Source organism: Mesoplodon bidens (genome assembly GCF_964165515.1).
Source record: "Mesoplodon bidens genome assembly, chromosome: 17".
In the NCBI taxonomy this organism is placed as follows: Eukaryota; Metazoa; Chordata; class Mammalia; order Artiodactyla; family Ziphiidae; genus Mesoplodon; species Mesoplodon bidens.
The window spans coordinates 5,857,802-5,883,970 of record NC_138174.1 but is presented as its reverse complement, the minus strand read 5'-3'; the positions used below and the strand labels follow the sequence as shown (position 1 = coordinate 5,883,970).

General features: G+C 42.0%; 1 protein-coding gene across 3 annotated transcripts in view; it reads left to right on the top strand.

The window, feature by feature from the left end:
* FLT1 (fms related receptor tyrosine kinase 1) overlaps nucleotides 1–26,169 on the top strand; it is a 175,594-nt gene that overhangs the window by 84,872 nt on the left and 64,553 nt on the right. For all 3 annotated transcript variants that reach the window (XM_081214954.1, XM_081214955.1, XM_081214956.1), the window contains exons 11-14: nucleotides 281–395; nucleotides 8,288–8,396; nucleotides 14,961–15,269; nucleotides 19,933–20,079. In XM_081214954.1, coding sequence (XP_081071080.1) covers nucleotides 281–395; nucleotides 8,288–8,396; nucleotides 14,961–15,269; nucleotides 19,933–20,079 — 680 coding nt within the window. The remainder of the gene's footprint in view (nucleotides 1–280; nucleotides 396–8,287; nucleotides 8,397–14,960; nucleotides 15,270–19,932; nucleotides 20,080–26,169) is intronic.

Genomic DNA, 26,169 nt, shown 5'->3' with positions numbered 1-26,169 from the left:
TATGCATTTGTACCTAGTATTTAACATTTAGAACAGGAAGGATATATGGAGATACACCGGTGTGGGTTGTTTTGTTTTGTTTTTTTGCAGATCAGGCAAAATCTGTCTGCTGTTTTTCAGTTTTGAGGATGGATATTGGGGTGGGGGGGAGGAATCTAAGGCAAAGAAGAAAACTGTGACTTTGTTATCTGAGGACTAATGGTTTCCATGTCACCGGTCACCGTGGGCTAGACCATGCTGCAAAGCACCATAGTGATGGCTTCCTTTTTTTTGAAAATAGGTATGACTTTTGCTCCAAGCACGAAGAGTCCTTCATCCTGGATCCTGACCGCAGCATAGGAAACAGAATTGAGAGCATCACCCAGCGCACGGCAGCCTTAGGAGGGAAGAACAAGGTACTGTTCGTTACAGGGAGCACATCGGGGACATGTCTTCCCCAGGCACACACTCGGCTCCCACTTCTGGGTTGATTAGAGCCGGAAGGAACTCAAATGCTCAAGCGAAAATTCAGAGGGAAGGAAAGCACTAGCATGTCTCTACGGGGCGATGCACTGAGGCTATTCAAACTGCTGTATACACCTAACTGGGCACCCGTCCCGAAGGAGCGAGTCCTTGGTCTTAATGGAAGAGGTAGAAATGCCTCTTGAACATCAAACTGGTCCACATCAGTGGTTCTCAATTCTGGCTGCAGAGGAGTGCACTCTACCAATTATTATTACATGTGACTCTTCAGCGTGGAGCCCAGGGTTCACAAAAGCTCCCTGGGAGATTCTAGCATAACCAGAACTGAGAACCTCTGACATAAATAAAGTGAGAGGTCAGTAAGCAAAAGCTAGTACAAAACTTCAGGCTAAAATGGAATGTTTCCATTTCACAAAATAACTTGTTTTCCCCTCTGTTTTCGCATGGGCGAAGCCTAAGTTGGGGTATACAAACACACACAGTGCATCGGATTCCCTGACTGAAGAAAGGCAAATCAAAACCACCATGAGGTATCACCTCACACCTGTCAGAATGGCTGTTGTCAGAAAGGCTATTGTCAGAAAGACAAGGAATAACAGATGATGGTGAGGATGTGCAGAACCCCTTGTGCACCATTGGTGGCAATATAATTGGTGCAGCCACTATGGAAAGCAGTACGGGGGTTCCTTTAAAAATTAAAAATATAACTACCATATGATTCAGCAATTCCACTTCTGGGTATTTGTCTGAAGAAGACAAAAACACTAACTCAAAAGATATAGGTACCCACGTGTTCACTGCAGCGTTATTCGCAACAGCCAAGATATGGAAACAACCTAAGTGTCCATCAACAGATGAATGGATGCAGAAAATGTGGTCTATATACACAGTGGAATATTATTCAGCCATAAAAAAGAATGAAAGCTTGCCATTTGTGACAACATGGACAGACCTTAAGGGCATTATGCTAAATGAAATAAGTCCGACAGAGAAAGACAGATACTGTATGATCTCACTTATATGTGGACGAAAACAAACAAATAAGAAAACAAGCTCATAGATTGGTGGTTGCCAGAGGCAGGAGGTAGGCAAGATGGATGAAGGGGGTTAAGAGGTACAAATTTCCAATTCATATAATATATAAATAAGCCATTGGGACGCCATATACAGCATTGCGGCGAGAGTTAATACTGCTGAATTGCACACTTAAAAGTTGCTAAGAGACTAGATCTTAAAAATTCCCATCACAAGAAAGAAAAACCTTTGTACTACGTGTGGTGATATGTGTTAACTAGACATATTGTAGTGATCATTTTGCAATATATACAAATGTTGAAACTAATATAATGTAATTTGTCAAGTATGCCTCAGTTTTAAAAATAAGTTTCCCTGACCTCGTCAGGGTCTAGGAGCCTCTTTTCTGCTCTTGGACATATTTTCTCCACTCCCTTAACCTCAACACTAGCTGATACCTTGTGAACCAGGCAAATCTCAGCAGACCTCAGACCTGGTGGTTTTCTTCTCTGTCGAATTAGTGAAAAATGCAACTCCAAAATCTGCTATTATCAGGCACAGGGGTAGTGATGCTTTAAGAAAGAAAAAAAAAAAAAAATCACATCACCCCTTGCTAGAATATCTACTTCTACATGCATATCTTGATTTGGAGTAGTCTGTTAATATGGGTATTATCTGCTTAAGCGTGGTCATGCTTACTTATCTGTTCAGCTATATTTGCATTTGAAGGCAACAAAATAGATGGCATCATTCTCCGTGTAGGACTTCATAATAACAAATAACATCTGAATTCTTCCTGATGGAAAACTTTTGGACATGCGCTTATGTCAACATCATTTCTTTGGTGGGCCGGAGTGGCTATCTCCATTTTAAAGATAAGAAAAACTGAGGTGATAAGATGATTAACTCCAAGTCACGCAGCTTAAAAGTGGCACATGAGAAGCTCAAACCAAAGTCTTCATTGCTAAAACCCAGGGCTCTGCCAACTAAGCCAATACAGAAATTAGTTAAGATGGTGATGGCTTGCATGATAATATCAGCAATCACTTGTCAAGGATTCAGGAAAAGTTTTTCTAACCACTGCAGTAAGCTGTAGGTGGCTTACAACTCTTTTTCTCAAATGCAAACAGACTGTAGTTTAAAACATTCCAAGATGTGTAGCTATTGATGAGACACTTTAATGAAATACTTAGAAAAGAGAAAATTCTGTAAACTCAGAAGTTTGAGTGACACTACATTTTTGATAAAAAAGGAAATTGCCTCAGAGTAGAAAGAAAGTTAGTTGTCACAAAGTACTAGAAAATTTCAAGATGCCCTTGACTGTGCCAATTCATTTTGCCTTTCCCTGACCCTATCAGATGCTTGTACTGTTAACTGTTGGATATTAAAACACGAATTTATGAGCTTAATTCCAGAGAACTTCTAGTCCGGTTTGTGGTATTCTAGCCGCAAAAAAAACATACGATAGAAAATAGAAAATGAAAAAGCTAGGTGATGTTTCTGATGAGCCTGAACCATGAAGTAGCCACCTGCCTCCATGACAAAACCTGGGTGAGATAAAGAATCTTCCCTGATTTTTTCCATGTGTGCTTGAAACAAATTTATTGTCTTGTACTTCTGTAGTTACACCAACTTTTTAAACAGAGACCTCCAGACACAGGTGGCCCTTGGGCCATCCAACCTGCAGAGCATGGGTTAAGGTCTCCCCTTTCTGTTGTGTGTAACCACGTGCAAATCAGTTCACCTCTCGGAACCTGAGTTCTCTCCTCCAAAAAATGGAGCTCCTAACATAGGACCTATCTTGTTGGCCTGTTTTCAAGATGATTGTCTTATATTCCCTAATGCAATCCCCCAAATTGATTGTGAGCATATGCAATAAAGACTACTTATTAAACAATTGTGTTGAAAAAACTTTTAATACTCCTTCTAAACGAAGTATGTGTATATATATATACACATACACACACACACACACACACACACATATCCTAGTAGTGACTGTAACAAATTAGACTGAGTTATTAATTTCATGTCCTAAATTTAGAAGACTTTACTAATTTTGCTTTTAGCATCTATTAATATATCTTTGTGTGTGTGTGAAAAACGTCTTTCAGATGACAGATGGAAGTTTTGCTATCTCAGAATTCTTTGCATTGTTATTTCCTTTACAATTAAAACTGCTTTTCTATTCTGTTCAAGTTAAGAAAGCAAATGAAAGTCCCAGCTTAGAGCATACAGATGCTTTTCCCCACAGTCATATAGTCGGTGTGCCCGGGACCCTGCTCGAGCCATCAGTGGAGCGAGGTTCTGTTGGAGCACCTGCTGCCTTTCAGGGACTTGCTTCCCCCCGCGCCCCACCCCCCGTTGTGTTTTGTTTTGTTTAACCCGAGGGAGGGTGCACGAGACAATAAAATGCAGTCTCCTTATGGCCAGGTTTTGGCCCAGATCTGTGAGAAATGAAGTCATCAATTGGAGTTGCTAATGGCAAACGTGGAGCTTTGGTATGGTTTCAGTGGGTTTGCCAGACTTTGTAGACTTGGGGCAGGAAGTAGAAGGAGCCACACAGGAAATGCGTTTCACAGCATTAATTCTGTGAGGCTGGAGGATCATGACAATTTAACATCTTAGCAACATCTCCACTGAAATCGTTTTGAGGTTTAATTGAGAAATGTGTGTACCGTAAAAGACACGTCCATGACCCGAAGCATGGATGCCTCATCCCGGGAGTACAGCCTGGGTTCCGCTCTCCCACACACTCCCCGACCTTGTCCACCTTCTCAGGTTCTATTTCCCATCAGTTGGCTCAAATGCACCACCCTAGGATCATTTTAGATTCTTCCCTGACCTTTACATATCTGCTTTTATTTCTCCCTGAAACACTTCAAAGGAAACTGTAATAGAAACATCCGAGAATAAAATCTGTATATAGATTTTTTTTAAAGGCGGGTACTGGAAATTAGGCTGAATTACACATCATCCCATCCATTCTGTTCCATGAGGTTCAAACCACATTCCAGCAGTGAATCACTAATGCTTAGCGAAAGGAAAGGAAGGAAGGAGTATGAATAACTTCCAAATTTACAGTACCTGACGACAGTGTTCCCCAGCGTTCCTGGGTCCTACAGAAGAACCCAGAGAATGGATTTTAAGGGTCTGTTTCTAATATCTTAATCCTTGAGGTCCTCGCAGGGAAAACAGAGGCACCCAAAGTGTGGGTTCAGAACTAAAAAAACTGTGGCAAATGGAAACTAATTCTAGAATGGATACAAGCAGACAGCCTTGGGAATTTCTTTTGGTGTACCTTATAAAATATATGATGATAATTTCAAACACGCTACAACTCAAATTCTTGAGTTTGAAATACTTTCTCTTTTCAAGTATTAAGTTGATATTTGCTGTTCCAACTGGTATGTTATTTCCATTTTTTCCCTCTTGAAACAATAGGATTTGGTCATGACCGCCGGGGATCAGATTTGTCCCCTTAACCCAAGAGGCTTCTGTCCTGTGAGAAGTTCTCTTGTGTCCAAACTACACCCACCTCCAACTCACACTTGACCTCCCTTTTCTGACTCTATAGTTTATACTTCAAGTGTCATAGTTTTTTCATGAAAATAATTTATAGCTTAAAAATATACTCTAGAAAAATAAAAGTCCTCTAGAAATCAGATCATTTTGAATAACGTTGCTCACAGGATGTAAGTTCCAGCTTATTTTAAAATTTTCTTCTCTAATTATAACTTGTCCATTATCAATCATATTTTCAAACCATATAACACTGTATCAGCTTGCAACTTGTATGAAATACTAAAAAAAACTAGTATTTCTGTACACAGTAGCATTGAGCTTGTTGTAGTGACCATGTCCGCTCATTAAAGGAGGTATTCTCGAGAGAAAATCCAACTCAAAGCAGAGACAGAACTCTACCAATAGATCTGTACTATTAGATTTAAAGGCTTTGAAGGTGGCAAGCAGCAGTTTTGTGTAGATTAAGAGCACAGGCACTGGCGTCAGACAAACCTGGGCATAACTGCTGCTCGGGGCTGTCTTTGGTACCATGGATCTTAGAGTGAATCACTTAACCTCTATAGCCTCAGTTGCCTCTTCTGTAGAACAAGTAATACACCCCCGTCACTGGGCTCCAGGGAGGATTAATTAAATGAGGTAATGCCTCACACACTGTCTGGCGCACAGCAAGGGTAACGTAAAGGTACCCAGAAACAAAGAAATAATGTAAGCTCCCATCCATGTCATTTTCTAGTTCAATTTTAATAGAAACTTGGGAGAGGTGAGTTCTGGGGCAGGCTCTACTGGGGGTAAGGGGTCAGTCTTGGAAGAGGTCATTCAGGCAAAATAAGAGATTCAGATGCATCTGTTATCTCCATGGTTCATCGTGTGGCCTGGATTCACTTCGCTTCTGTGGACCTCAGTCTTATTCTCTGATTATACAGAAATCCTGAGCTATCTGTTTTCGGAGTGTTGGAAAATGGCTACAGCCCTCCCCCGGTTGCCTGCACAGGCCTTAACTATGGCAGATGTGCACATCTGTATTGACTTGCCCTTGCCCCGAAACCCAGTTCTGGTTCTCAGTTGCCCGGCTCTCAGTGAAATCAAAATAATTTTAATAGAAATCCACATGCAACTTTCAGATTCAGGTAATCGTTCATAATTTCAAATGTTCAAGCCAAACAGAAGTGAGTTGTTCTCTTATTTACTGAGCAGCAATACATCTGAGAATCTAAATAAGGCTCTGCTGAGGCTCTTCAGGATAAACATTGAGCGCTAACTTCGTAAGGAAAGCTGTGCTTGAGCTGAGAGGCAAACAGCAGAGGGGCTGTGAGGTCTCCATGACTGTTCCCCTTCTGACCCTGTTCATGCTGCTTTCAAGCATCTGAGCTCGTCTCCTGAGAAAATTACAGGAGTCAGAGTCTCACTTGGTGATCTCTCCTGTCCTTCCACCTCTCACCTACAAGCTTCTCTTCTAGCTACTTTTTCCTCCACAACTCTGAAGTGGTGGGTGCAATAATTAAACAGCCATCCAGAATTTTTTTATTCCTCGCCTCTTGTAATGATTAGTAATCAAAATAGAGAAGGGAGACACCTGAGCTCTCTCTCATCCTCTCTCCACTGGTTATTTGCCTTTGTGAGAGTGTTTCTCTGTAAAAGAGAGAATAATATATACTTGGGCTTCAAGTAGGGAAATCCTTCCCTGTGACCTCGAAGTAGTCCTTCAAGTTAAGAATAAGGGTTGTGTCATACTCCCCTCCGTCCCCTTTACAACGTCTGGGTGATGCCTTAACAAATAATCAGTATCTGCTACATTGAATGAAAATGCCACAAATTGGCAGACACTCACTTCCCAGAATTTCAGTAATACACAGAGGATATGTGGGTAGATGTACTTAAACAGATCTAACAAACAGAAAAGGAATCATCCTGAAATAGCAACTGTACTGTAGTGGAAATTACAGAGAATTTGGAGCAATGAAGTTGCTGGCTAAAAAAACTAGGAGTATATCTTTTAGTCTGCCTGATCTGTAAAGACAGACATACTTTAATTTCTTGTAAGGGATATGAGAATACGAGTAAAGTGCCTACCATATAACTTAGCAACTTAGAAAAATGTTAGGACCCTTTGTAGAATTTGTGTTACTGTCTTAGAAAGCCCGCTGTCACAGTTCAGCCTCTCTGTACGTATCACGTTAACCTGTAAGTGACCGGATCGTTCTCCTCCAGCCAGGACACCCCATTAGTCTGGAAGCATCAGCACAGCCTCTGCAATTTCACAGCTTATGACCAGTCCTTTGTGTCCTAGGAGATAGGCTGCAACGATTTATAAGTAACTGGATCAACCTTTTTTTGTAATTTTAAATATGAAAAACTTACTAGCTGTTTCATTTTTTTTTTCATGTATAGTATGCATTACTTTTTTGAAAGGTTGGGTTAAATTTTAAAATTCTCAACAATTCATTTCCTACTACTAATTGTTATTTTTAAAAGCAGACAGCCATGCAAATCTTTAAGCTGTATAAATTTGTGGTTCTTTTTTTTGAGACATTACTTTTTGCAACATCATAGTTTGGAAAGTGCTTTCAAGTTCACATAGTTTTGACTCCTCCTGCCTCTTTAGGAGCTCATCTGCCAAAGAGCAGCACTAAAACCTAGGGAAATGACGTTGCTGTGTGAATCCATAATTTATATCTTCATTTTCTAGAGTAGGGATTGACAGACTGAAAAATTAAGTGATTTACAAACACCCGCAAGAAGTCTTAGGGAGTTTCCGCCCCTCCGTCTGCACTATTAGGGCTGCAGTGCCACGTCCCAGAAAAGAAATGGTTCAGCCAGCCTTTCTCCTCTGTCCTTGCTCACTTAACACACCGGTTACAGAACCAGACGGCAAAGAAGGCTCCTGTTACCAAGTGCTGTTCGTGATCACAGGTCATCCACACAAAAGGGAAGGCTTGGACCTCCCCCTCTCGTTGGCGTGGCCCTGACCACCTCATAGGGTAGGACGTGCTGTCCCGCATCTGGGCTTCAGGTCTGTAATTGTTACGCCAGCAGCACGAGATAAATAAGCCTGAAGCCCTCATATGAGTCGGATGTCATAGCCCCCGGTCTCCTGAGGACCTGCTTTCCTGTTGTTTTTCCATTCTTGCTGAGGCTCAGCAAGGGGAGAGTTTCTGGTAACCACCACGTGTGCAGTTCTACCTCTGTGGAGGCAGTGGAATAGCCAGATCCTGTCCCCCTCAGAAACATCTCAGGGGGTGTCCAGTGGTTCTTCGTCCTGTCGCTAAAGTTGCCTTTTCTTTTGCAGACGGCTAGCACCTTGGCTGTGGCTGACTCTAGAATTTCTGGAATCTACAGTTGCATGGCTGCCAATAAAGTAGGGACTGTGGAAAGAAACATAAACTTTTACATCACAGGTAAGCCACATGTCCTGTATTCATGAAGACAGCCCAGTGACCTCAAGTCTCTCTTCCAATCTTGTTTGCTTTGAGTGCACTTGAGTGACTTTTATTTTTTTAAAAAAACATTCCATAGACTCGTCCAATTTTGAGTTCCTTCATCCTTGCTCTCAGGAACAGTTTTCTACAGCATCATTGGGTCATTGGGTCTCCTAAAGAGTTATTTCCCTGAATTCCCTTTTAGAGCTATTTGTGTACGTCTCTTTCCTAGGCTTGATTGTGAATCTGGGATCTTGTCATGTTCATTTTTGAACACCCTACAGTCTCCAGCACAGGGCCTGGCACACAGTCGTTGTTCAATAATAGTCAAGGAAAACAATTATAATACATGGGATGACATCTTTGTAACCCAAGAGGCGAGTTGTTTCACAACTTTTTTTTAATTGATGTTATCGTTGATTTACAGTGTTGTGTTAATTTCTGCTGTACAGCAAATGTTTCACAACTGAATTTCAGCTTTTTGGCACATGAGGCTCTCCTAAAGAAATCTGAACCTGAGCTTGGTTGACCATTCTTAGTGTGCTATTTTTTGGTAGCATTTCAGAATTTTTAACCTTAAATATGATGGTGTCTGCAAATCTTATAACTTCCAAGGTACACAAATGGCACTCCCTATGTCCCTCCATGGGTACAGGAAGGAAGTAAGTAGCTCAAAGTATAAAAACAATTGCCTGGCTCCACACTCCCCCAGTTTTCTGAAAAAAACCTGGGCAGTTGGCCAACTCTCTGGAAACTTCACACTGCCTGGGGCAGGCTGTAGCAGTTGCCTTGAGTTCTCCAGAAAGAAATAGGTATGTCCAATTTCACGAGAAGTATGGGTTGCCAGATCACAGGGAGCCTTCTGGCAAGTTAGCTGACCCTCAGAGAAGCTGTGCCAGGGGAGAGATCCTTGGGTAGGTTCGCACAGAATGTCAGAGCCAGAAGAGACTTTTAGGGGGCTATAATTTGACATTATAGCCCTGCATTTTCCAGATGAGGAAATGGGGTTTAGAGAGGTGGAGAGGCACACGGGAGAGCCTCTGAAAACCAAGTCAGTCCCTATACCCTCAATATTCGAGAAGCGGAGATAAAATCATCTTTGCGTTCATTCCAAATAGGAAAAGGCCTTTTTTTAGAGAAGGATTCAGAGAGCAGTTTCACACATACTGATTATTTAATCAACCTCAGATGATTTAGACTAATTAAGTTCAAAGGTTTGTGTTGTCCTTTATATTTGGGGGGGAAACAAGCTAACCCTAACCATCCAAGTCCACGGCCACTGTCTCTGTGATTTAGAGTACAAAAGATTGAGCCATTCCTGTTCTTTTTTTTTTTTTTTTTTTTTTTGCGGTACGCGGGCCTCTCACTGCTGCGGCCTCTCCCGTCGCAGAGCACAGGCTCCGGACGCGCAGGCCCAGCGGCCACGGCCCACGGGCCCAGCCGCTCCGCGGCATGTGGGATCCTCCCAGACCGGGGCACGAACGCGCGCCCCCTGCATTGGCAGGCGGACTCTCAACCACTGCGCCACCAAGGAAGCCCATCCTGTTCTATTCTTAATATTCAATACATTTGTACAAGTTTAATGAGCACCAACTACTAAACAGGACAGTTCAACTCTGTGTTGAGGGTTCAAAGAGATAGCAAGGAAGGCCCTGTCTTTCTAAGAAGACAGTTTGAACACTGGACACAAAGAAGAAATGTCACCTGTATCCTAGTATCAAAAGGACTGAGCAGAAGTAATGTGACAGATGAATTTACCAATGCTAAGCCAATTCCACCAATAAAAATATGTCAGCCACATACATAAGCTAACATTTTCTAGTGACCATTTTTTTTAAAGTAAAAAGAAAAAAGTGAAATTCATTTTATTTCACCTAACAGATCCCATGTTATCATTTTAACATGTCATCAGTATTTTTAAAAATATTACATCACTTCGGTTTTTAAAATCAGGATTGAAATAAGATAAAACTAATTGAATGAAATTCAGTTCAGTCACACTGACCATACTTTCAAGGCTCAGTAACCACAGGTAGCCCTGTATTGTACAGTGTTGCTCTAAGCCTCTGAGAAGGAAGCGGGACTTGAGGTAGTCCTGTGGGTTGAAAGAATCGGTAGAAAGAAGAGGACAGGCTGGCCCTGGCATTTTCAGAATCAAAGCAAGAAGACCAACAGAGGCCCACAGACTATACGTCTAACCACTTACAAGTTCTAAATCACATGGACAAGCTGTGAAATATGTTTTAGCCTCTGGTGGACAAAGATACTTTCATGATGACTGGGAAAGTCAGGCACAAATCTAGAGTTCTGGGACTACACAGACAGTGACAGTGACAGTGCCTGGCGGTGCAGGAGAAGCCCACCCCCTGATCACCCTGCTTCCCCTCCACTCCTGGCTCGGCCCTCATGGTAAGGCGCCGTATACTCCTGGGGATGGTCTCCCCAGGCCACACCTCCAAACTCTGTCCATCCCTCCCCCAAACAGTCTCCCTGGGCCCTATAAGTGTGCAGACTGACCGAGCGAAGGGGGAAGAGGTCTGAGACAGTCTGGAAGCAGACTTGGGATCATCTTTACAGGGAATTCTGGGGCCCCAGGGGCCCCACGAAAGATAAAGAGTGGGGGTAGCACAGGCTCTGTGTGGGCAGCCCCCCCCCGCTAGACTCTCTCCATTGTGGGGAGGGGTACAGCCTGAACAGAGAGCCCCCTTGCCTGGGTCTGAAGGCAGTACTGGGAGAGGATGCCCTGACTGAGGGCACATCCTGCTCGTTTCCCTCACGATATGAGTCCCAGGAAGGTTCATCAATGCCCATTATTCACTGCAGCACCAACATCCAGCCCCCCCACCCCGAGTGTTTCATGGCTCCGGCCTGTATCTGTGCACAGCACGGCTGCTGCAGGGGCCCCAGCAGATACAGCTGCTCACGTGCGGAACTCAGGCAGAAGCCCCCCTTCACCTCCCACCATGTTGTCCAGTTTATAATCACGGAGTGCTTGAAACCTTTCCTCATCCATCGAAAGGAGCGATGGGAATTCTGTTTCCAACATACCTAACTCGAAGCTCACGACATTTCTCCTCCAGAAATTTAAGGGTTTTAATCTTAAAACGGAGCACAAACTCATCCAATCAAGTCCCCATTGCCCAGAATATAATTCTCCTAAATTCTTTGCTCCCTGTTTTGAAAAATTCTAGTCTTGATGGGTAATCATAGATTACTTACATTCATTATTTCTAAAACTCTTCTCTTTTTCTTACTCAAATCTCTGTCTTGAGATTTAGCCTCACTAGATATGAGACTAAATATTCTTAGGAATGTTGCAGCTTACATGACGATTTTCTGAAAAATGAATGTGTATTTATTTGTTCCATGCTTATACTCGACCTAGTGCAGGTCATGGTTTAAAAGAGCTGTCTACAATTTAACTGCTCAGAATCGAAAGATCTAGATTTGGATCCGTACTGATCCTCACTTCAACCATGCTGCCCCTCCTTTAAAATACAATAACAACAGAGCTGCCTTCTGAACTGATGTGAACCAGTTTGCTATGGCCAGCAGCATCCTCCACGGCTCCTACTCCAACTCTGCCATTCACTTGTCCATAGTGTCTATTTGAAACAAGCAGAACTTTCTAGTCACCACTCACTTTTTCAGAGAATGCTATTTCTGTTCTCTAGTTGAAGTAAAGCCTTTATTTCCACCTGACAAAGGAGATACCTTTCATCCTTTTAATTTCTGTGCTTCTCTCTTTCATGAACTTAATTCACACGTTTGATCCAGTCAAGCCAAGATGTCCACCCCCAAATGTGCACCTCTGTAAATACATTACCCTTTCACCTAACCCTGGGTGGGATGTCTCCTGAGCAAGGGTGGCGTCTTCTCCACAACATCTCCTAAGACGCCGTGGATGTGATTGTGTGTTAGATGGATGAGTGTTAGTTGGTGCTACTGATGACTGGGCTGAATCTGCAACAGATCCTTAAGTGTGGGAATATTTCTTGTTTTCATTTTGAGGGTTAGAAGGCAATGCTTTCTTCGGTCTGTTTTTGTACTCGGGCTAAAAAAAATCGACATGAATTAAGGGAAAAATCCCTCTGGATTCATTACCTAGTCTAGGACATCTTATTTAGAACCTTCCATGGATCAGAATAGTGGAGGGGCTATACTGAGAAATAGATCATTTCTAAGTGCCATCTGACAACATAAACCAAATAAGCCTCCTAACAGTGTCCCCATATGAGAAACGGACCTGAAAACGGATTCGATTCTTTTCTTTTCCTCTGTGTGTGTTTTTGCTGTTTTGTTGGCACTCAGCATGACTATGGGTGTGTTAGCAATTACTGAGGGTGAAACAGGAACAGCACTGCCTTATCTCCCTGGTTTCCCAATGTCACTAAATGCATTTTATTTTGAGATTCCTGGTGGTGCTTGGCAAAGATAAACAAAATCTTCCACCAGGAAACCTGTGAGCTATTTCCACAGGAAGTTTCAAATCACTAAAGTAAATAGAAACTCTCTACATGATCTCAATGGTGTTACTTGGGACCCACTTGGGTTCTGACTACCAGGATGGAACTTCGTAAATGGAAGCCTACAGTCTTTTAAGAACTAATTTGATTGCAACCAGGGCACAAGACTCCTGCCCTAGTATCTGGGTAAAAGTTGATGGCTGATGTTTTACTCCTCATGCTTGGAAAGTGTCCCAAATATAAAAAGATGCTGAATTAGAGGGGCTATTTCTGACACCTTATTGTTATGTTAAAAAACTGTGGTCAGCTGCTTGTCTCTTCTGGCACATTCTTAGGTTTTCATTTTAGAAGCAGGAAAACTTCCACTGGCCTCCCCTTTCTCCAGTCATTGACAGCTTCATAAACCACTGCTACCCCCCGCTCCCAGGTTTCAGATGAATACTTTGGCATTTCTTCAGACGTGACACTTTATAATAAAGCCAAAGCCCAGAAAAATCAGAAAAACAAGCAAAGTGAGATTTAGGAAAGAGTTGATACGATATCTAATTTTGGACTATTGTCCCCTTAAGGTTTAAAGGTTTCTTTATAGCTTTGTGTGCAAAGGATAATAATAATAATAGCAGAACATAGCGCTTTTCATCTTCAAAGTTCTTTGTGAAATGTTGGCCCCAGTTCTTTGCTCAAGTACAGATATGCCGCTAGTCACAAGCGATGGGAGGGTTTTGAGAGCAGGCCAGTTCAGGGCTAGTAACGACCAGTGGTATTCTACAATCATCTGGTGAGATGGTCCAAAAGGAGACCAAGGAACGCTCAGGGCAGAAGCTAAATGATGGTCCAGGTTAAGAAAGCTGAGGAGGGGAGAGCTCGTGAGGTGTGGCTAGAGGCACCAAGAAGGTGGAGAAGAAGGCTACCTGGGAATGACACTGGAGAAAATGACTTGCAGTGATGCAGTCCTTTTAGGAAAAGGTTTAATATGTTTTTTAAGAGCAGATTTGATTTAGGAACCTTCTGCGCCCACTTTGGAATCTAGCAACTCTTCTAGATTAGTTGTCCGCATTTTCAGAAGAAATCTTGCTCTTTGGGCTTCCCTGGTGGCGCAGTGGTTGAGAGTCCGCCTGCCGATGCAGGGGACACGGGTTCGTGCCCCGGTCCGGGAAGATCCCACATGCCACGGAGCGGCTGGGCCCGTGAGCCATGGCCGCTGAGCCTGTGCGTCCGGAGCCTGTGCTCCACAACGGGAGAGGCCACAGCAGTGAGAGGCCCGCGTACCGCAAAAAAAAAAAAAAAAGAAATCTTGCTGTTTTATGTCTGAGTAGAGCAGTCACCATAAAAGGGGACCTGAGCAAGGACCCCTTGGTGCCAGCAAAGAGCAGGCAAGTGATGGGCCTGCAGCAGGAGGAGGATGCCATCAGTCCAGAGTTTAGGAGTAAAGTGTTAACTGGAGTCTCCTAGCGCAGACCTGGGACCTCCTGTTCTCAATTGTTCACAACTTAGTTAAATAAGTTTGGCTATCAAAGCACCTGTGGTTTCTAGTACAGACTCCTCTTAGAGTCCTTCACTATTTGCCCACTTACCAGGAGGAGTTCTGCACATGATAAAGCAATGGGTTATCATCCCAAGTTGTAAAAAAAAAAAAGCATTCCTTTTGTGTGTGTGTGTGTGGTACGCGGGCCTCTCACTGCTGTGGCCTCTCCCGTTGCGGAGCACAGTCTCCGGACACGCAGGCTCAGTGGCCATGGCTCACGGGCCCAGCCGCTCTGCAGCATGTGGGATCTTCCTGGACCGGGGCACGAACCCGTGTCCCCTGCATCGGCAGGCGGACTCTCAACCACTGTGCCACCAGGGCAGCCCCCTGCCTCGCTTCTGATGGAACGAACTGAGTTGGTTCCTACCCACCATGTCTGATCCGTTCCCCTTTAAAAAACAAAAAAAAGATAAATACCATCCTTTTAATGTTGATGCTGAATTTGTGTAGGAACAATCCTTAAGATCCTTGACTATCTTAGGATGAGATATATCCTCAGGATGAGACACTGATGTTCCTATGCACTCAAGTCCTTTGTTCTTTTTTTTCCAGATGTGCCCAATGGATTTCATGTTAACTTGGAAAAAATGCCTACGGAAGGAGAGGACCTGAAACTGTCTTGCACAGTTAACAAGTTCTTATACAGAGACATTACCTGGATTTTGCTGCGGACAGTGAATAACCGAACCATGCAGCACGGCATCAGCAAGCAAAAAATGGCCATCACGAAAGAGTACTCCGTGACACTCAACCTCCTCATCAAGAATGTTTCCCTGGAAGATTCGGGCACCTATGCCTGCCGCGCCAGGAACATGTACACAGGGGAAGAAATCCTCCAGAAGAAAGAAGTGACCATTAGAGGTGAGCACTGCAACAAAAAGGCTGTTTTCTCTCGGATCTCCAAATTTAAAAGCACAAGGAATGATTGTACCTCACAAAGTAATGTAAAACATTAAAGGACTCATTACAAAGTAACAGTTGTGTCATATCATCTTGATTTATTGTCACTGTTGCTCATTTTCCGGCTCAGAGGAGAAGCTCCTCCCAAAATGAGTTTGGCCATGATAGGAGTAACATGGCGCCCCTGGGACCCCCAGCTGTGGGCGCCCCGTTCAGGCTGAGGGGTCCGCCCTCTGGGGCCGACCTGGTGCACGTTTGGATTTGGAGGATCCCTGCAGTGCATTCTCTGTGTTTCGCTCTTTGCTGTCTTCTCCTGCCTGATAGATGACAACTCGGGACTGATCCTTTCCTTCCACTTTAATGCCCACCTCTTTTTATGTTTATGTTTCCAAGCTGCCAAACCTGAATAATTTAAACAAATGCTGGTGTCTGCCAAAGATGGACATGAATCAGTTCATTGGCCAGCTCAGAATGAGGACAGTTGCATTGGAGACTCTGACGGACCTCTGCCGGGTTTTATTTCGTACTGTTTCATCTGCTCTTGATTTGTAAATAGCACCTGGATGATAGCAAGTTATAATGCTTATTTATTTGAAGATGCTTTTTTTTTTATATATTAAGCACATTAATTTTAAACTGGAGCGTCTAAGATGGGCCCCAGAGGTGCAAGGTGTTGGTGTCATTCAGAGGTATTAAAAGCTTTATCACAGTATGAATTACAAAAGTCCACCCAGATCGAGCCCAGTTCTCTCCTGCAATCCCAGGAGCTAGTCAACAAGTCCAGTGGGTTTTCTCCTCACTGCCTTTGAGTGGACTACACAGCCATTGACAGCACCTGAACAAAAGTGGATCATGCCTTTGTTTTTCATATTTTTGTCCCTGGTTAAAGAACTTTATCCTGTCCAAATGGATGGCATTCAACTGTGTACCATGATCAGTTTATCAAGGAAATAAAGGCTCTTGTGACCAGAGGTTTAATGCATTCTTCTAAATGTCAATCTCAAATTTGTCCATTTTAAAAAAAGTCCACTTTCCCCATATGCAAATTTAATAGGATTTTTTTTTCCTGGGGATTCATGGCAAAACTATAGACGTAGAATTCAGAGTCATTTTAAAATGCACCCCATTTTCCAATCCAGAGAGATTTGTAATCTCTTGTTTTCAGCTTGCATTTGAGGGGAAAGTAACTTTTTCACCAATTTCATATGCATTGTTCTGTTGTTTTCATTTATGATTGATCATTACATGTGACTTGCCTGAACTATTGGAAAACAAACTATAATGACCAAAATAGCCATGGCTGAGAACACAGTGGCTGGGCTGTTCAGTAGGAGGTGACAATATGACAGCTTTTCAGGCTTGGGAACTCACCAGACTGTTTCCTCCTTTAGGTAACAGACTCTGTCCCACGGCTAAACTTGTCTTTCACGTGGGAATTGCTTTTGTCAAATGTGAAGGAGTAAACAATAGCATTTCCCCAGAATGCCACTTTTATGGAGCCCCAAATGCTCTGAAAACAATTAGTAACCTGGAAGTTGTCAGCCCAAAGGAAAGAATAATCAATTGTATCTGGAAATTTTACCTATGGCTCTTTTGCCTGGCGTCTTTGTTCATTATAAGTCAGTGTGTTCCTTCAGGAAACTGCCATAGTACCAGAGGACTTGGGGGGGCGGGAGGCTCAATTTTTACTAAAGCTGAAAAAGCAAATGAAATGGTTTAGGGAGTACTTTGGAAAAACATGGTGAAATGGACATGCAAAACCTATCCTTTCCTAGGGAGAGGAGGGGTTTAGTAGTTACAGAAGATGATTTGAAGTACTTCCGAGAGAGAATTTGAAGAATTCCATAGAGTAATGAATCCTTCCAGAGAGCTTCAAAAAGGAAAAGAAAGGACTGGGTGGGTTTTGATTTTTGTTAGTTAGTCTTCGGGGTGTGGTGTAAGGGAAGGATAACGGGAAAAAGAGAAAGAACCAAGAGCCTGCTATGGAGAATGACTGAGGTGGGGTAGAGGGCGTGAGGCTGGTTCCTCGGTCCCCTTTCCAAATGGAGAATCGGAGCTACGTATTTGTGGGACCTGGCAGATCTCTTGGGCTCGAATGCCGAGACGTGAAAGGACCTGGTGGGGAGCCATCTTTGGCTGTTGACAACCAGCAGAAATAGTCTGTTCATTCTGATTTTCTCAGTTTGAAAGCTCCACTTTGTTAAACTTTGGAAAGCAGCTATTTCCATCAAATAACTTAGGTTTAAAAATATGGGTTCAACGTACCTTTCCTATTTAAAATGCCAAAATAGATGACTATAAAGTGGGAATTGATTAAAAAACAATTCCTTGGTTGATTGGTCATTTTGAAACTTGCCAAAAATGAGAACTTTTTTTTTTTTTCCCAGAAATGGGTACAAAGAAAAAATCATCATACTGTATGTTTCAGACATGTTTATATGAACTTTGTATTTCATTGAGAATCCCCTGTTCATTCTGCAGCCTTCTGGCTGCTTCTCTTGTCTGAAGTTTGTGTAGTACAGAGAGGGCCTTTGGGAGTTCTGCGTGACGTTTATGTTAAAATAAGATGCTCTCTTTTATATAAGCATTGTTTTCAAGTACACCTGTCAGGGAAGCCAAATCCTGTCTGTGTTGATGATGTTACAGTTTGTAGCTATGAAAGTAATTCGGGTGTGGTAGGCCATGTATTCAGACTTCCTTCTTCTGATAAGACCTATGGACAATGATAAGATTATTTGATCATATTTAACGCCTGGGAAACAGTCAGTGTGCCAGAGGAAGCTATTACAAGTATAACTCAGTGAACTGGGTCTGTTCTGAGTTTTAAATGAGGTATGTCAAAGTTGGCTGTAAAAGATGCTAAATAGTAATATGATACTGTTCTTTATTCTCTTGTCATGTTTCACTGATATGTCTGGGGTCTTGACTGTGTAAAAATGTCAAAATTGTAATGATCAAGCATGTAAGAATTATCAAAATGGAAGATCTTGATACATGGCTGCGTTTTCAATTAGGGAAAACTATTTGACAGACCGGACAGAATGTAAACCCAGAACTATTAAAATGGGTCTGCCGGGGTGGGGGGGCACAAGATAAGACTAGGAAAGCTACACTGAAACAGGCCAAAGGATTGTTGCTATCACGCATTTCACACTATATTTGACGAGTTTATAAATTAGCACTCCTTCAAGTCTGTTTTGCCTTCAGATTGCATTTTGTATAAAATGTGAAAAGACTAATGATAAGCTATGGAAATCAAAATTGAATGAGAAATCTGTTTCTCCTAACAGATAGTCACCCTGCCATGTCATGCTATGTCAACATGTTCTCAAAGTCATATGGTAATATAATTCTTAACCTGAGATTTCTCAATTGCTTTAATGAATGCTAATCCTGAGAGTTTCCCTGCAGGAATAAAAACAGAAAGGTTTGGGGACTCGGCAGAATCCTGCAGGGACATGGAATCAAAGCCATTGCAAGGTGTCATCTCTTAGAGCGTTGTAATCACTCCTAAGCTGCTTTCACAGTGTTAGTACAATAAGATGAGGAATGGTCAGAGAAAGCTCAGACTGTGTAATTGAAACCAGTGACGCAGAATGTGTAAGTGATGCCAAAACTATTTTGATTTCTCTTCCAGGATTTACAACAAGGTGGGGGGTAAGGATGACTTGAGGGGGGGGAAAGATTTCAGGAGTTGTCTTTACTCTTTGACCGTGGAAGCTTGAGTTACCAATCCAGCACCTGCCCAACTAGAATGTATACGCATCAGCAGGACTGATTCCATAAAAACAGAGACACGTACTCATGGGGGCCTTGGGGGACTGCTGTCCTTCTGTGAGATTTTAATGTTGTAATGTATTGCATCCTGATGTATCAAATCCATTTTGTTGTACTATATTGGTTGGCATTTTATTAAAATAAATTGTATCATATTTGTATGTTTTAAGAGAAAGTAATATAAAATACAATATTTGTACTATTATATAGTGCAAAAACTACAAATCTGTGCCTCTGCCTCTTGAATTAATCCTTTGTTCGCTTGCATGTGGGAAGGGATTGGAGCAAAGAGATATATCAATAAAGCTTTCAAAGTTCAAGAAATTCTCCCACTTGGTCTGCTGCCTTACAGTTTAGGTTACTGACAGCTGAGTGACACAAACATGCCCTCACATGTTAATAAAACACAAAAATACAAAATTCGCTTAGCTCATTACTAGAACTCTCTGTATTTATGTAAAAACTCACTACAAGCCTATATCCAAAATCATGTCTGTTTCCTTTCTAGTTCCTAAAATATCATGCAAAATCCTTAGGTTTTAGAAAAAGCTTCTCTCAAAGAAAGGAAGGAAACTAGTTGGCCAGGCAAAAACCTTGATACTGAAATCTAAAAATACAGAGTTGAGTTCTTGATTTTCCTCTGTGTTCTAACAGATTTCAATTTATTGTAGTAACTTAATAAAGAGGAAGCAGTATGCTAACCATAGAGGAGAAATTGAGGGAATAAAATATGAATGAAAACTTACAGTTTTGCTGTTTTCCTCTCTATTTTTAAAATGTTGATATGCATATATAATAAAAGAATAAAATTGACGAGTAATAACAATTCCCTTTCTTTATTCACTAGATCAGGAAGCACCCTACCTCCTACGAAACCTCAGTGATCACACAGTGGCCATCAGCAGTTCTACGACTTTAGATTGTCATGCTAACGGTGTCCCAGAGCCTCAGATAACCTGGTTTAAAAACAACCACAAAATACAACAAGAACCTGGTAAGAGATTTTTTTTCCTTGTGTTTACTCTTTCTCCTCACCCTCTTCTTCCCTTAAAATTCCTATCACCTCCTTTCAGGATGTCTAGAACTACTTGCTGATAGACCTGCAAAAATGAATTGGGCTCTGGCTCATGCTTATATCACTTCCAGTGAGGGATACTGGAGTCAGTTCTTATACAGACCATATTCCTACCCCTACGGAAAGATCCTTCCAGAATCTGCTTTAAATCATGCGTTCAGGGAATTCCCTGGCGGTCCAGTGGTTAGGACTGCCAGGGCCTGGGTTCGATCCCTCATTGGGGAACTAAGATCCTGCAAGTCACGTGGCAGAAAAAAAAAAAATCGTGCATTCAGAAAGAAACGGTAAGAGCCCCTCAGAAAATGTTTCAGTTCATCTTGACAGCAGTGAAGAGTGAGGCATTAGTTCCTTGATTTGAGGTCTAGCTGAGCTTTGAACGCCTGGCATAGATGAAGTTCAGAGTAGATTTATAGTCTCCTTCGTTCACTTTATAACAATTTCAGTGATTTGGTAAAAAGAAGAATATTTTAAATTACATTTTATAATACTGGTAAAAAAAGATCTAAATTAATGGTCGTGTTGATTGTCTTTCAACAAAAAAATATATTTAATACCAACTACACTTAAATCTGCAAGTATAAACACTATTGTGTGCCTCATGATTCCGTGGTTAAATAAGAGTAAAATGAACTTAGTTATAATTTTGATTAGTAATTACATTTATATTAAAGATAAACTTGCCATTTATTTGCAACATCCCGACAACCTAAATCAAATAACCAGCAATATGGAGTCATCCTTCAATGCGAATCCTCAAAATGAAATCTCCATTTGAGTTTGATGCACAGAAAAAGGCTGTGGTAGAGCATCTCCAATTTTAACATATCTACAAATATCTCAGAAAGGCCTTACACTAAGCAGGTCCAAAACTGATCCCATCACATGATTTTCCTCCTCTTATACAGACATCATGTATCCATCATCCACAGTAGAGGTGGTCCCTCTCTTTCCCCCTCTTCCTCTAATCCATCAGGCTGAGCAGGTTGTACCTACGAAATGTGAACTGTTTCTCAAATCCATCCTTTCCTCTGCTTGCTTCTTGTCAGTCTCCTAGTTCAGGTGCTCACTGTCTATGTCCTGGACATCTGCAGGAGTCTCCTCACTGGTCTCCCTACCTCTCTTTTCTCTCTTTGCATCTGTTTTCCACACAACTAAAATGGCCCAGCCCTGTTCCAAGTCTTCCACTGGCTCTCCATCACAGGACCCAGTTCAAGCATCTGACAAAGAAGGCCTTCAACAGCAGGCCCTGCCTACTTCTTACATCTGAATGCTCCCCAGCCTTGAACTTTATTTGCATTCTAACAATTGCCAAACTCTTGTAGCTCGTGGCACATGTTATGCTGCTTCAGCCCCTATGCTTTTTTTGTTCCTGTGTCCCCTCTGCCTGGAGTACCTTCCCTTCATGGAATGCCGACCCATCCCTTAAGACACTGGGTGTTTTCCCTCCTGAAAGTCTTACTCAACCCCTGCAAAGAGGAGGCAGGTCCTCCGTGAGTCTTTTTTTTTTTTTTTTGGTGGTACGCGGGCCTCTCACTGCTGTGGCCTCTCCCATTGCGGAGCACAGGCTCCGGACGTGCAGGCTCAGCAGCCATGGCTCACGGGCCCAGCCGCTCCGCGGCATGTGGGATCTTCCCGGACCGGGGCACGAACCCGTGTCCCCTGCATCGGCAGGCGGACTCTCACCCACTGCGCCACCAGGGAAGCCCTCCGTGAGTCTTTATTATCTAGGCATATTTCTATTCTCTCTTACTGAGTTGTTTTATAGTCACCAGTTCATGCGAGTCTGTATTATCTATGCATATTGCTACTGCCCTCTTCCTGTATTGTATCGTGAGTTCACGCGTATGCTTTCTTCCTCTATGTTTATCATCATATCACAGGCTCATCCTGAGTACAGTGTATCTTCATGTTATTTGTATCTTGTCTTTTTATCCTCAAAACCTGGCATAGTGCTTGGCAATCAATAAATGTTTCGTGAATGAATGAATGAATGGTTTTCAGAAAATCTGATTCTGTCCTTAGCAAGTTCACTTGGTAGCACAAATGCCTAGACTCTGGGGGAGGAGAGAGGCTGCGCCATAGGATTTTTAAAGCTAAAGGGCCCTTTGGAATATCTTTAGTTCCATGTGAAGAAGAGAAAATGGAGGTGCAAAGAGGTAAAGTGATTTGCCCAAGATGACACACTATTAAGAAAGGTAGTTTCATAGAAAATTCAGCCCTTGAAGGATTCTAGCAAAATAAAAGGATGAATGAATATGTGAATAAATAATAGCTTGGGAAACAAGGTCTGTAATATGGTCCCCTTAGAGATTCAGAGTTCATGTTAGTATATTAAAGACCCAAAGAAGTCCTGTACTGAAAAAATCAGGTAAACTGTGCTTTTAAGTTCTGTATTCCCCAAACTGACTTGATCACAAAATATATTTTGTGAAATGTCATAAGATATTGGATGGTTCTTTGAAAGTAGTAAATTTGACTTAAATTCAGTTTTTGTGCTTTGGATATGGATTCAAGAATTAGAGTTGAACCAATTTGAAAGCTCATGACTGTTCTGGGATGAGAGGGAGAGACCAGGGAGTTATTATAAATAGAAAAATATTATGAGGTGTTGGGTGGGTTTGCATCCTAGCATTGTCCCTTCATGGGTCAGAGAATTTGGGCGACTCACTTATCTTTACCCTCTGAGCCTGTATTTCCTTATTTATAAAACTGAGATAATACCACAGAGGAATGTGGTATGGTTACAATGAGTTAATATAACTGAGCTGACCCATAGACATGGTTTAGTAAATACTATCTTCCCACCCACCTCAACTGTATAGAAATTGGCCCACGAATTGTCAGAATCTGTTGGAAGGTATCAGAGGGTTAATTAATAAGTCAGCTCAAATGTCAAACGACTCTAAATCTAACAGAGATGTCCTCCTCACAGCTTTCTTTGATCTTCTGAGGGCCAAAAGAAGAACACCTAAAAAGAGTTTTATATAAATTCTTATATAAAACCTTTCCTAAATATCATTCTAATATGCTATTATTAGCATTTATTGAGTTCCGCTATAGTAAATTGTCAATTTTCTCTCTCTCTCTCTGTTCCCTTTATTCACTCTTTAAAACTACTATAGTTTTTTTTGGAAAGGAATTTCTTAATTTTCTGGAGATAATCTCTTTCTTACATGTATTTATATGGTATTTGTAAAGTTTCATATGTAAGACTCCCATTTGAGGTGGCAGATTAAGCAGCCAATGCACACCCTGTATCACTGTGACCCTTTTGTCCCTGTGTGTAGATATCTTCAAAAATACCACTTCTTTTATGGTTGCTTCTTTATACAAATCTATAAGTGAAGATTACAGATAACCAAAGTGATCATCCTTAATTAACTCACTGGTTGTTCCAAAGCTGATATGGAAAAACATCAAGATCACAGGCTGAAAAAGACTGAAAACTAGCTCATTATAACCTAAGCCTTTGGAAAGCTCAACTGAGTTTTTAAAACCTGAGAATAAACTGTACATCCTTTGGAGACTTGAGATGGATCTTTTTATATGAAGCCTGGCAACTCAAAAAGAACCTATATACTGAGAGTATTTTGGTCACCTTGGATCATTGATAGGATCTGGCCCATTATCATTGTTTTTGGTAAATGACAACTTACTCAATTCCAAAGAAAACAGAGAAGAGAGTTAATGCTCTGGACAAGTGGCGATCAAACACCTGCTGAGAGAATTTAGGGGAGGGGAACTTCTTCTCTCCCTTCTCATTTCCTTTCAGGAAGACCTTTCTGTGGGGGCAGAGCCATTCTAGAGAAGAAATGCAATTTCTAGAAAGTTCTATGAAAGCCAAATAGTAAGTTCTTGGGACAAGGGACATCAAGCAGGGACAGAAGAGGTCCTAAGCATGCAGCCCAGGGAAGCATATGCTCAGGGGGGCAGGAAGCCCCCTCCCCAGGGCACCCACGGGCTTCCCAGGGCCTCCACTGCATGGCCCAACCCTGCTAACTCCCATCTACCCTCGTGACTTCCACCACAGCCTGCACTGGCTCGTTTTCTCCCCCAGCCTCTGGCCAAAGGAGCCTCCTTTCACATCCCAGAGCACATAATCCTTCCTTCTCTCTGATGTCCGCATTTTTCTTTTTCTTACAATCTGTGTCACGTCGTAGGGCACATCACTTAGCTGTTCTCTGGTTTGATGTGTGCCCGTTAAAACCTTTGAAGATAGATATACTATCTTCATAGGTTTTCTTTATCGAAAATAATAATAAAAATGTACTGAGCACTCACCAGGTACCCAGGAACTGTTAGGAGTTTTACAAATGTCTTGTTTATTGATACTTTGCATGACTGTCATCTGAGGTAGGTACTGTTTTCAGCTGCATTTCCGGGTCTGTTTTGACTTTGCACACTCTTGTTAGGTGCCCAGTACTATTCTAAGCTCTTTACTAAAATTAATTTGTTTACTCCTCCTAACAATTCTATGAGGTTTGCTAAATTATCGTGCCTGTTTGGCAGGCTATGGGATGAGGAAGCAGAAACATAAGGGAAATAAGTGGCTCTAGGTCATAGGGTTAGTGGGTAGCAGACCAAGGTTTAAACCAGAAGAGCAACTCTGAAGCCTGGGCTCTGAACGCAGAGCACGTGGAGCTAAACGCTAGTTCCCATCACTCAGAAGAGAACAGACACTAGTTTTAAATGACCTCGTGGGCATTAACAAGCATTTAAAGCAATGAATATTTTCTCATTTGCAACCCTTAGATATTAAGCTATAAAAACTATAGTTTATTTTTTAATTTTTATTTTTAAAAATGTAAAGCATAGGGCTTCCCTGGTAGCGCAGTGGTTGAGAGTCCACCTGCTGATGCAGGGGACATGGGTTCGTGCCCTGGTCTGGGAAGATCCCACATGCTGCAGAGCAGCTGGGCCCGTGAGCCATGGCCGTTGAGCCTGCGTGTCCGGAGCCTGTGCTCCGCAACGGGAGAGGCCACAACAGTGAGAGGCCCACGTACCACACACACAAAAAAAATGTAAAGCATATTAAAATATTCAAAGCATTTTAAAGAAGTGGACATGCCATATAAAAAATTAAAAATTATTTTGAACCAAAATCCAGTTAGTTTTAAAAGGTCCAGAGTTCATTCTGTATCAGCCCCACAGTCTTTTATTCATTCAGGAGACATCATTAAGGCACTGTTTTGTGTCTGGTGCTGTGCAAGGCTCTGCAAATACAGCAGTGAACAAGAAAATGAAAATCTGAATAAGCAAATATCTAAGGTAATCAGTTAGTGTATGTCTTTAAGTGAACACAGCTTCTTCAGGCAGCAGCCATGTGTGTCCTAACTTATTATCATCAGGACAGTGGGCACCAGAGTTAATGAGCCTAAAATTGGAATAAGGTGAATTAATAAATGGGACAGGTGGAAAATGTGGCTCCATCACAGGATTAAAAGATCTTTAATACATGAGATACATCCTTTGTACTTTAATTTTCCTGCTTCAACACTGAGCGTACAGTAGGTTCTCAATCATTCATTTTTAGTGGAATACATAGAATGGAAGAGAGATAAAGAGGAAATATGCAAAGAGTGATAAAAGGTAGGAGAACCTCCAGATTAGACCCAAGTAAAGAAGAACTGGGAACAACCAGGAGGGACTGATAGGGTGCAAAGTGTTGAAAGAGGGAGGTGACTTGAGACATGTTTACTTTGAAGAGACAGGTTAAAAGATCTAGAGCCACTAACGTGAATATAATATAAAGGACCAGACGTGAAAGGAAATGCGAGAGAAGCAGTACCAGAAAAGCACCACGAGAGCTCTAAGTTGGAGACAAATTCCATGACAGTGGCTGCTTTGAGTATGGTTTGATGCTTAGGGGTAGACAGACAGGAAAACTCCTTTAAGAAACATTCTTTCTGTTAGGCTAACCATTTTAAGGATTTGCACCCAGACTTGGAACAATGGCATAAAGTCACCCTGGAGAACCTCTGACTCCCAAGAGTGTCTTCATAACTCCTC